Source organism: Oncorhynchus gorbuscha, linkage group LG20 (assembly GCF_021184085.1).
Source record: "Oncorhynchus gorbuscha isolate QuinsamMale2020 ecotype Even-year linkage group LG20, OgorEven_v1.0, whole genome shotgun sequence".
NCBI classification, from domain to species: domain Eukaryota; kingdom Metazoa; phylum Chordata; class Actinopteri; order Salmoniformes; family Salmonidae; genus Oncorhynchus; species Oncorhynchus gorbuscha.
In genome coordinates this window covers 42,611,789-42,624,406 of record NC_060192.1, presented here as the reverse complement: position 1 = coordinate 42,624,406, position 12,618 = coordinate 42,611,789, and the positions used below count along the sequence as shown (strand labels likewise).

Here is a 12,618-nt window from a genome sequence, read left to right as displayed (position 1 = left end):
AGAGAGAGAGAGAGAGAGAGAGAGAGAGAGAGAGAGAGAGAGAGAGAGAGAGAGAGAGAGAGAGAGAGACAGAGCGAGAGAGAGAGAGAGAGAGAGAGAGAGAGAGAGAGAGAGAGAGAGAGAGAGAGAGAGAGAGAGAGAGAGAGAGAGAGAGAGAGAGAGAGAGAGAGAGAGAGAGAGAGAAAGAGAAAGAGAAAGAGAAAGAGAGAGAGAGAGGCAGTCTCTCTCTCCCTTCCTCTCATCCTTCCTCTCGCTCTCTTTCTCTAACCCCGGTGCGAAGAGACCAGACGAGACATGGCTGCCACTCTGAAGGGAACTGTCGTCTCTCTTCTTCTTCTCTCCTCCATTTCTCAAGGTAAGGCTGGATTCACAACTCTTCATCTGATTGTGAGTAGACAGAGTAAAGGAGGCTGTTCTCAGGTTGTTGTGCGATTTGATTGACAGGTGTCCATGGTGTTGACGTGTTCCACCATGAGTCAGTGAGAGCTGTAGAGGGTCAGAACATCACTCTACCCTGTTTACTAGAAGTGAAGGAGGGACGTAAACCCGTCATCTCTCAGGTAGCTGTGTTTTCTCTCTCTTTTTTTTCAACTGATTTAATTGCACTAGAATTCCATGAGTGTCCTGAAAGACGTCTGTCTAATAAAATGTTGTTTTAAAAAAATGTATTATAGCTAACTACCTTAAGATGAATGAACTAACTGTAAGTTGCTCTAGATAAGAGTCTCTGCTATTTGACTAAAATGTACATGTCAATGTTCTAGGTAGAATGGAGGAAGAAAGGAGAGCTGGAGGACTACAAGCTGGTAGTGTTTAACCCTAGCTTTGGTGAAACCCTCGTCTGGCCAAACGTCGCCCTGGACGTGGAGTGGGACAAGGACAAGGAGAAGCTAATGGGCACATCTCTGGTTCTGAAGGATGTAGAGGCTAGGGACAGCGGGCGCTATATCTGTGACATCACTACCTACCCCAACGGGTCCATCAGGAAAGTCACTCGGCTGAGAGTTGAAGGTATGGGCTGATGGTTGAAGGTATGGGCTGAGAGTTGATGTTATTAGCTGAGGGTTGAAGGTATGGGCTGAGAGTTGAAGGTATGGGCTGAGGGTTGAAGGTATGGGCTGAGAGTTGAAGGTATGGGCTGAGGGTTGAAGGTATGGGCTGAGAGTTGAAGGTATGGGCTGAGAGTTGAAGGTATGGGCTGAGGGTTGAAGGTATGGGCTGAGAGTTGAAGGTATGGGCTGAGGGTTGAAGGTATGGGCTGAGAGTTGAAGGTATGGGCTGAGGGTTGAAAGTATGGGCTGAGAGTTGAAGGTATGGGCTGAGGGTTGAAGGTATGGGCTGAGAGTTGAAGGTATGGGCTGAGGGTTGAAGGTATGGGCTGAGAGTTGAAGGTATTGGCTGAGAGTTGAAGGTATGGGCCGAGGGTTGATGTTATTAGCTGAGGGTTGACAGCTTGGGCTGAGTGTTGACAGCTTGGGCTGAGTGTTGAAAGTATAGGCTGATGGTTGAAGGTATGGGCTGGGGTAGAGGGTATGAGTCGAGGGTTAAAATAATTGGCTGGGGTTGAAGCTATGGGCCGAGGGTTGAAGGTATGGGCTGAGGGTTGATGTTATTAGCTGATGGTTGAAGGAATAGGCATAGGGTTGAAGGTTTGGGCTGAGAGTTGAAGGTATGGGCTGAAGGTTGATGGTACTGGCTGAGGGTTGAAGGTATGGGATGGGGTTGAAGGTATGGGCTGAGGCTTGATGTTATTAGCTGATGGTTGAAGGAATGGGCTGATGGTTGAAGGATATGGACTGAGGGTTGATAGTATGGGCCGAGGGTTGAAGGTATGGTCTGAGGGTTGAAGGTATGGGCTGAGGGTTGAAGATGTGGGCTGAGGGTTGAAGGTATGGGCTGAGGGTTGACAGTATGGGCCGAGGGTTGAAGGTATGGGCTGAGGGTTGACAGTATGGGCCGAGGGTTGAAGGTATGGTCTGAGGGTTGAAGGTATGGGCTGAGGGTTGAAGATGTGGGCCGAGGGTTGAAGGTATGGTCTGAGGGTTGAAGGTATGGGCTGAGGGTTGAAGGTATGGTCTGAGGGTTGAAGGTATGGGCTGAGGGTTGAAGGTATGGGCTGAGGGTTGAAGGTGTGGGCTGAGAGTTGAAGGTATGGGCTGAGAGTTGAAGGTGTGGGCTGAGGGTAGACGTTATGGGCTGAGAGTTGAAGGTGTGGGCTGAGGGTAGACGTTATGGGCTGAGAGTTGAAGGTATGGGCTGAGGGTTGAAGGTATGGGCTGATGGTTGAAGGTATGGGCTGAGGGTTGAAGGTATGGGCTGAGGGTTGAAGGTATGGGCTGATGGTTGAAGGTATGGGCTGAGGGTAGACGTTATGGGCTGAGGGTAGACGTTATGGGCAGATGGTTGAATATATATTATAGTTAATCCTCTGTAGTGTGTTTGAAAGTATCTCTGTACTGTTCTACTCTGTACCTGTCTGACATTAGAAAAACAATTACAAGTAACAGAGGTCAGGGGTCAGGGGCAGCCTGGGAGGGGTCAGGGCCAGCCTGGGAGGGGTCAGGGGCAGCCTGGGACCAGTCAGAGGTCAGGGGCAGCCTGGGACCAGTCAGGATTCAGGGGCAGCCTGGGACCAGTCAGGATTCAGGTTAGAGGTTAGTGAACTCAGCCCCAGGACCAGCTGGATGAGGCGACTCTTTTCTTTGCTCAGCTCTTGGCATTGCAGGGCTTGGTAATGATATGAAAGGCATTGCAGGGCTTGGTAATGATATGAGAGGCATTGTAGGGCTTGGTAATGATATGAGAGGCATTGCAGGGCTTGGTAATGATATGAGAGGCATTGTAGGGCTTGGTGATGATATGAGAGGGGGGGTCACTGTATTTTAGATGTAATTCTGTCCTGCATTCAGTGTTTGTAGTTTTCCTCTGGACATGGAGGGTAATATAACAGAACTCTGCATGCAGGGTTTCAATGGGGTGTTTGTCCCATTTGGTGAAATCTTGTTTTGTAAGTGGACCCCACACCTCGCTGCCATAAAGTGGACCCCACACCTCGCTGCCATAAAGTGGACCCCACACCTCACTGCCATAAAGTGGACCCCACACCTCACTGCCATAAAGTGGACCCCACACCTCACTGCCATAAAGTGGACCCCACACCTCACTGCCATAAAGTGGACCCCACACCTCGCTGCCATAAAGTGCAATTGGTTCAATGACACATTCAATTAGTTTTAGCTAAATTATAATAGGTATTTCAATTTGAATTAGTTCTTAATGGTGTAGAATGCCCTGCGTGCTTTCTCTCTCAGTTCATTGCCTCTTTAAGGTGTCCGGTGGAGATTAAATTTAAACCTCAGTAATTGTAGGGTGTGCAGTACTCTATATATTTAAACCTCAGTAATTGTAGTGTGTGCAGTACTCTATATATTTAAACCTCAGTAATTGTAGTGTGTACAGTACTCTATATATTTAAACCTCAGTAATTGTAGTGTGTACAGTACTCTATATATTTAAACCTCAGTAATTGTAGTGTGCACAGTACTCTATATATTTAAACCTCAGTAATTGTAGTGTGTACAGTACTCTATATATTTAAACCTCAGTAATTGTAGTGTGTACAGTACTCTATATATTTAAACCTCAGTAATTGTAGTGTGCACAGTACTCTATATATTTAAACCTCAGTAATTGTAGTGTGCACAGTACTCTATATATTTTGTACCAATTGAGAACTTTGGTCTAATTCCCTGAGATCTGGATCTTCTCTGGAAAAACATTATTTTAGTATTTTGGGATTTACTGCCAGGGCCCAGGTCTGGCAGTACTGCTCTAGCAGGTCCAGGCTCTGCTGTAGTTTGTGTGCTGTTGGTGACAGCAGGCACAGGTCATCTGCGAAAAGCAGGAATTTAACCTCTGAATTGTGGAGGAACAGAGACTCTCAGGAACAGAGACTCTCAGGAACAGAGACTCACAGGAACAAAGACTCAGGAACAGAGACTCTCAGGAACAGAGACTCTCAGGAACAGAGACTCTCAGAAACAGAGACTCTCAGGAACAGAGACACTCAGGAACATAGACTCTCAGGAACATAGACTCTCAGGAACAGAGACTCTCAGGAACATTGACAAAAGATAGAGATAACTAGAGTTTAAAGTGTTCTCGCATGTTAAAGCGATGGAAATGAGACAAGGTAAAAAATATATTTTTATCTATAGTTGTTCTGGGTCTGTGCAGATGAAGGAAAGGAGACAAGGAGAGGAGGCAAGGAGAACACGCTCCTTGCATTATTGAGATGCACCGAAGGGAATTTTTACAGCCACCTGTCTGCATCTCACTGTCTGCATCTCACTGTCTGCATCTCACTGTCTGCATCTATCTGTCTGCATCTCACTGTCTGCATCTATCTGTCTGCATCTCACTGTCTGCATCTCACTGTCTGCATCTATCTGTCTGCATCTCTCTGTCTGCATCTATCTGTCTGCATCTCACTGTCTGCATCTCTCTGTCTGCATCTATCTGTCTGCATCTATCTGTCTGCATCTCACTGTCTGCATCTCTCTGTCTGCATCTCACTGTCTGCATCTATCTGTCTGCATCTCTCTGTCTGCATCTATCTGTCTGCATCTCACTGTCTGCATCTCACTGTCTGCATCTCACTGTCTGCATCTCTCTGTCTGCATCTCTCTGTCTGCATCTATCTGTCTGCATCTCACTGTCTGCATCTATCTGTCTGCATCTATCTGTCTGCATCTCTCTGTCTGCATCTCTCTGTCTGCATCTCTCTGTCTGCATCTCACTGTCTGCATCTATCTGTCTGCATCTCTCTGTCTGCATCTCACTGTCTGCATCTCACAGTCTGCATCTCACTGTCTGCATCTCACCATATCTCTCTGGCTGCATCTCACTGTCTGCATCTCACTGTCTGTATCCCTCTGTCTGCATCTCACTGTCTACATCTCACTGTCTGCATCTATCTGTCTGCATCTCACTGTCTGCATCTATCTGTCTGCATCTCACTGTCTGCATCTCACTGTCTGCATCTCACTGTCTACATCTCACTGTCTACATCTCACTGGCTGCATCTCACTGTCTGCATCTCTCTGGCTGCATCTCACTGTCTGCATCTCACTGTCTACATCTCACTGTCTGCATCTCACTGTCTGCATCTCACTGTCTACATCTCACTGTCTACATCTCACTGTCTGCATCTCACTGTCTGCATCTCACCATATCTCTCTGGCTGCATCTCACTGTCTGCATCTCTCTGTCTGCATCTCACTGTCTGCATCTCACTGTCTGCATCTTACCGTCTCTCTCTGGCTGCATCTCACTGTCTGCATCTAACTGTCTGCATCACTCTGTCTGCATCTCACTGTCTGCATCGCACCGTCTGCATCTCACCGTCTCTGTCTGCATCTCACCGTCTCTCTCTGTCTGCATCTCACCGTCTCTCTCTGAATGCATCTCACTGTCTCTCTCTGTCTGCATCTCATCGTCTCTCTCTGTCTGCATCTCACCATCTCTCTCTGTCTGCATCTCACTGTCTCTCTCTGTCTGCATCTTACTGTCTGAAAACATGTACATCTGTCTGTACCTCTCTCTCTCTCTCTCTCTCTCCCTCTCTCTCTCTCTCTCTCTCTCTCTCTCTCTCTGTCTATCTCTGTATCTGTCTCAGTCTCTTCTCTCTCTCTCTCTCTCTCTCTCTGTCTCTCTCTCTCTCTCTCTCTGTCTCTCCATCTCACTGTCTGAAAACATGTACATCTGTCTGTACCTCTCTCTCTCTCTCTCTCTCTCTCTCTCTCTCTCTCTCTGTCTCTCTCCATCTCACTGTCTGAAAACATGTACATCTGTCTGTATCTCTCTCTCTCTGTCTCTGTATCTGTCTCAGTCTCTTCTCTCTCTCTCTCTCTCTGTCTCTCTCCAACTCACTGTCTGAAAACATGTACATCTGTCTGTACCTCTCTCTCTCTCTCTCTCTCTCTCTCTCTCTCTCTCCCTCTCTCTCTCTCTCTCTCTCTCTCTCTGTCTGTCTCTGTATCTGTCTCAGTCTCTTCTCTCTCTCTCTCTCTCTCTCTTTGTCTCTCTCTCTCTCTCTCTGTCTCTCCATCTCACTGTCTGAAAACATGTACATCTGTCTGTACCTCTCTCTCTCTCTCTCTCTCTCTCTCTCTCTCTCTCTCTCTCTCTCTCTCTCTCTCTCTCTCTCTCTCTCTCTGTCTCTCTCCATCTCACTGTCTGAAAACATGTACATCTGTCTGTATCTCTCTCTCTCTGTCTCTGTATCTGTCTCAGTCTCTTCTCTCTCTCTCTCTGTCTCTCTCCAACTCACTGTCTGAAAACATGTACATCTGCACGTCTCTTTCTCTCTGTCTCCATCTCCCTCTCGCTCTCTCTGTCTCTCTTTCTCCATCCTGTGTGGTGTGTGTTGATGAATGTGGTTTAGTTGAGTCATCACTGACACACTGAAATCTCTTCACATTCAGATAAACAGACGTCAACATGTGGACCACATGCTTGTGTCCCAAATGGAGCCCTTTCCCTATATAGGGAATAGGGTGCCATAGGGCTCTGGTCTAAAGTAGTGCACTATATAGGGAATAGGGTTCCATTGGGCTATTGTCTAAAGTAGTGCACTATATAGGGAATAGGGTTCTATTTGGGACACAGTTTCACACTTCCTGCTTCCTGCTCTCCAGCAGCCGACAGCAACAGAAGCTACAACACGGTCGCCTTCAGCAGCTGAAAGTTGCAGATAGAACAGCCATGAATAGAGCTGACACCTTTCAGTCAGTGATTTACGTCTGTTCTATATTATACATGTCTACCTGACTGCCATACACCGACACCACAGCTACAGTACAGCACGTACTCGCCTTCTGCAATGTACTACTACTGAATATTGCAGATAGAAATGTCATGAATAGAGCTGAAATGTCAGAGAATTATGTTCTATATTATACATGTCTACCTGAATGCCATACACCGACACCACAGCTACAGTACAGCACGTAATCGCCTTCTGCAATGTACTACTACTGAATATTGCAGATAGAAATGTCATGAAAGTAGCTGAAGTGTCAGAGAGTTATGTTCTATATTATACATTTCTATCTGCATGCCCTGAACCACGGCTACTGCATTCATGCAGTGATAGAGCTCTATGTTTCTCAGTTGGTAAAATATTGTGCATTTCAACACCAGGATAGTGAGTTTCTGCTGGGGCCACCACATAACGGTATACTCTCACAGCCATAAATTGCTTTGGATAAAAGCATTTTTTGCTAAAAGACATTATGTTGTTGTTATTATTATATTATTCCATGTCAGAGAGGAATTTGCGTTCTATGTAATATATTTCTATGTGTTCGTAACGTTGAGGCCTCTACAGGTTCCAAAAGAGAGTGAGATGTTAATCACTGTAGCAAAAGCCCTCGGAAGGGTATAGACTGCCCTCTGCTGGACCTGTTGGAGTACTGTTCAATTACTGCTTCCTGAAGGGGCATTCCGGACACAAATGCACCCTGGGATGTGTAGTTGTTGAAGAGTTAGAGGGACATTATGATATTAGTGATGATTCTCTCTCTGTCTCTCATTACTTTCCTACATAACAGGTCCTGCTGTCACTGTGACCCCCGGCAACAATGTAACTGAACCTACAGTTACCGACAACAACGTAACTGAACCTACGGTTACCGACGACAACGTAACTGAACCTACGGTTAACGACGACAACGTAACTGAACCTACAGTTACCGACGACAACGTAACTGAACCTACAGTTACCGACGACAACGCAACTGAACCTACAGTTACCGACAACAAGGCAACTGAACCTACAGTTACCGACAACAACGCAACTGAACTTACGGTTACCGGCAACAACGTAACAAGCGACCTAACAGGGCCAGGAGAGATTACAACCCCCACAGCTAACTTCAGCGTTGCACCAGACACCCTCACCTCCTCTACCGTACAGGAAGTCAACACCAGTATCACTATGACTACCTCTGTCACCCAGCTAATCAACTCCAATACACACCGATCAGTCAACACAGAGGCGGGACCAAAGGGGTCAGAGGTCAACAGCTCCACAGACAGTCCAATCAGAGTCCCATCCACGGTCCAATCAGGATCCACCTATCCACCCAAGGTCCAATCAGATCAGCCCACTCCATGGAGCGTCCGATCCGATGGTGGGCAGAGGAACGAGTCTGAAGCAGAGGCCTCCAGCTTTGGTGGTCAGGGAGGCCCAGTGTCCACTCCGCTAAACCCAGAGAAGAGCACCCTGGATGGGGAGAAGGAAGACCACACCCTGGGGACCTCCACCACCTCCACCTCCACTCCCTCCCATGGAGAGACAGGTAGGACCACAGCCAGAGATGGTTGGTTTGTATTGGTTTATTGTCGTTCTATTTGGACCACTTTTAAACAGAAAACCTCACAATATTATGATTTACAGAGGATACCGATGTCATGATTATTCCTGTCAGGTCCCAGTCAGAGGTACGTGGTGGTGTGGGTGCTGCTTCCAGTCCTGGCTCTGCTGCTCGTGGTAGGGTTCCTCTACAGACGGTACATCATCCAGAAGAGGTGAGCATGTTTCCTGTCCTGACTCTGCTGCCCCATTTATTTTTATTTTTTTTACATCAATTAATCTCTCTTTTCTACCTGCCTTTCAATCTGCCTCTTTCTCTCTCCTCCTCCCTCCCCTCTCTCCCTCTCTCCCCTCCCTCCCTCTATCCTCCTCCCTCCCCTCTCCCCCTCTCGCTCCCTCCCCACTCTCTCCCGCTCTATCCTTCTCTGCTCTCCCCCTCCCTCCCTCTCTCCCCTCCCTCCCTCTCTCCCTCTCCCTCCCTCTCTCCTCCTCCCTCTCTCTCCCTCTCGCTCCCTCCTCCCCTCTCTCCTCTCTATCCTTCTCTGCTCTCTCCCTCCCTCTCTCCCCTCTCTCCCCCTCTCCCCTCCCTCCCTCTCTCCCCTCTCTCCCTCTCTATCCTTCTCTGCTCTCTCTCCCTCCCTCTCTCCCCTCTCTCCCCCTCTCCCCTCCCTCCCTCTCTCCCCTCTCTCCCTCTCTATCCTTCTCTGCTCTCTCTCCCTCCCTCTCTCCCCTCTCTCCCCCTCTCCCCTCCCTCCCTCTCTCCCCTCTCTCCCTCTCTATCCTTCTCTGCTCTCTCTCCCTCCCTCTCTCCCCTCCCTCCCCCTCTCCCCTCCCTCCCTCTCTCCCCTCCCTCCCTCTCTTCCCTCCCTCCCTCTCTCCTCCTCCCTCCCCTCTCCCCCTCTCGCTCCCTCCCCACTCTCTCCCCGCTCTATCCTTCTCTGCTCTCCCCCTCCCTCCCTCTCTCCCCCTCCCTCCCTCTCTCCTCCTCCCCTCCGCGCCCCTCTCTCCCCCTCCCCTCTCTCCCCCTGACCCTTCCCCTTCTTGCCCCTCCACTCTCTCCCTCCCCCTCTCTCTCTCTGCAGGATGGACCTCCCTCCCCCCTTCAAGCCTCCTCCCCCTCCAGTGAAGTATTCCTCTTTGAGAGCTTATGACGTCCCCATGACCGACATCCTCACCTGAAGGGGGAGCTGTTGTATTTGTCTTATGGTTTAATGAAACCCTCCATTGGTCCTCATTCATTTTATAGTGATACTAAATGCGCGTCCTCTGATGTCAGAAATATAAATGAGCCTTTTACTGTAATACATTTTCTGTGCCAATGCTGTGTGATTTAATGGTGCCCCTTTACAAAGCTGGACTTTGAAGCCTTTTCTTCTGTTATGTTGCTATGCGGTTTTGATTTTCAATGAGCTTTTACCAAAGATTTTTGTTACAGAAATGTCTTTATGGTTAAACTTTGGTGTGAATGAAGGAAACCAAAATATTCTTTATTACATTTGTAAATGTTATATTTTCTTTTACCAGATATATTTGATGAAATAATTAAGATTGCAATTGAATGTATCCAATCTGTTTAAATAAATATCTTAAACATACTCGAGAAGTTTTGAATCAAATGTATTCACACCATGACTGTTAATAGTTCATGTACTATACCAGCACACAAACATTCTGGAAAACAGAGAGAGAGTTCCCATCCCACTCCAGAACAGTGACATTCTCTCCTCTGAACTAGAGAGAGTTCCCATCCCACTCCGGAACAGAACAGTGACATTCTCTCCTCTGAACTAGAGAGAGTTCCCATCCCACTCCGGAACAGAACCGTGACATTCTCTCCTCTGAACTAGAGAGAGTTCCCATCCCACTCCGGAACAGAACCGTGACATTCTCTCCTCTGAACTAGAGAGAGTTCCCATCCCACTCCGGAACAGAACCGTGACATTCTCTCCTCTCAACTAGAGAGAGTTCCCATCCCACTCCGGAACAGAACCGTGACATTCTCTCCTCTGAACTAGAGAGTGTTCCCATCCCACTCCGGAACAGAACCGTGACATTCTCTCCTCTGAACTAGAGAGAGTTCCCATCCCACTCCGAAACAGAACCGTGACATTCTCTCCTCTGAACTAGAGAGAGTTCCCATCCCACTCCGGAACAGAACCGTGACATTCTCTCCTCTGAACTAGAGAGAGTTCCCATCCCACTCCGGAACAGAACCGTGACATTCTCTCCTCTCAACTAGAGAGAGTTCCCATCCCACTCCGGAACAGAACCGTGACATTCTCTCCTCTGAACTAGAGAGTGTTCCCATCCCACTCCGGAACAGAACCGTGACATTCTCTCCTCTGAACTAGAGAGAGTTCCCATCCCACTCCGAAACAGAACCGTGACATTCTCTCCTCTGAACTAGAGAGAGTTCCCATCCCACTCCGGAACAGAACCGTGACATTCTCTCCTCTGAACTAGAGAGAGTTCCCATCCCACTCCGGAACAGAACCGTGACATTCTCTCCTCTGAACTAGAGAGAGTTCCCATCCCACCCCGGAACAGAACCGTGACATTCTCTCCTCTGAACTAGAGAGAGTTCCCATCCCACCCCGGAACAGAACCGTGACATTCTCTCCTCTGAACTAGAGAGAGTTCCCATCCCACTCCGGAACAGAACCGTGACATTCTCTCCTCTGAACTAGAGAGTTCCCATCCCACTCCGAACAGAACCGTGACATTCTCTCCTCTGAACTAGAGAGAGTTCCCATCCCACTCCGGAACAGAACCGTGACATTCTCTCCTCTGAACTAGAGAGAGTTCCCATCCCACTCCGGAACAGAACCGTGACATTCTCTCCTCTGAACTAGAGAGAGTTCCCATCCCACTGCGGAACAGAACCGTGACATTCTCTCCTCTGAACTAGAGAGAGTTCCCACTCCAGAACAGAACCGGGACATTCTCTCCTCTGAACTAGAGAGAGTTCCCATCCCACTCCGGAACAGAACCGTGACATTCTCTCCTCTGAACTAGAGAGAGTTCCCATCCCACTCCGGAACAGAACCGTGACATTCTCTCCTCTGAACTAGAGAGTTCCCATCCCACTCCGGAACAGAACCGTGACATTCTCTCCTCTGAACTAGAGAGAGTTCCCATCCCACTCCGGAACAGAACCGTGACATTCTCTCCTCTGAACTAGAGAGAGTTCCCATCCCACTCCGGAACAGAACCGTGACATTCTCTCCTCTCAACTAGAGAGAGTTCCCATCCCACTCCGGAACAGAACCGTGACATTCTCTCCTCTGAACTAGAGAGTGTTCCCATCCCACTCCGGAACAGAACCGTGACATTCTCTCCTCTGAACTAGAGAGAGTTCCCATCCCACTCCGAAACAGAACCGTGACATTCTCTCCTCTGAACTAGAGAGAGTTCCCATCCCACTCCGGAACAGAACCGTGACATTCTCTCCTCTGAACTAGAGAGAGTTCCCATCCCACTCCGGAACAGAACCGTGACATTCTCTCCTCTGAACTAGAGAGAGTTCCCATCCCACCCCGGAACAGAACCGTGACATTCTCTCCTCTGAACTAGAGAGAGTTCCCATCCCACCCCGGAACAGAACCGTGACATTCTCTCCTCTGAACTAGAGAGATTTCCGATCCCACCCCGGAACAGAACCGTGACATTCTCTCCTCTGAACTAGAGAGAGTTCCCATCCCACTCCGGAACAGAACCGTGACATTCGCTCCTCTGAACTAGAGAGAGTTCCCATCCCACTCCGGAACAGAACCGTGACATTCTCTCCTCTGAACTAGAGAGAGTTCCCATCCCACTCCGGAACAGAACCGTGACATTCTCTCCTCTGAACTAGAGAGAGTTCCCACTCCAGAACAGAACCGGGACATTCTCTCCTCTGAACTAGAGAGAGTTCCCATCCCACTCCGGAACAGAACCGTGACATTCTCTCCTCTGAACTAGAGAGAGTTCCCATCCCACTCCGGAACAGAACCGTGACATTCTCTCCTCTGAACTAGAGAGAGTTCCCATCCCACTCCGGAACAGAACCGTGACATTCTCTCCTCTGAACTAGAGAGAGTTCCCATCCCACTCCGGAACAGAACCGTGACATTCTCTCCTCTGAACTAGAGAGAGTTCCCATCCCACTCCGGAACAGAACAGTGACATTCTCTCCTCTGAACTAGAGAGAGTTCCCATCCCACTCCGGAACAGAACCGTGACATTCTCTCCTCTGAACTAGA

General features: G+C 48.5%; 1 protein-coding gene across 1 annotated transcript; it reads left to right on the top strand.

Annotated features, from left to right (window-relative positions):
• The first annotated feature begins 259 nt into the window (after positions 1 to 259).
• si:ch1073-15f19.2 (mucin-5AC) lies at positions 260 to 9,972 on the top strand. The gene is made up of 6 exons (XM_046317616.1): positions 260 to 355; positions 445 to 560; positions 765 to 1,011; positions 7,614 to 8,363; positions 8,493 to 8,592; positions 9,460 to 9,972. The coding sequence occupies exons 1-6, from the start codon at positions 295 to 297 to the stop codon at positions 9,554 to 9,556; spliced, it is 1,371 nt and encodes a 456-aa protein (XP_046173572.1). The 5' UTR covers positions 260 to 294; the 3' UTR covers positions 9,557 to 9,972.
• Positions 9,973 to 12,618: the final 2,646 nt, after the last annotated feature.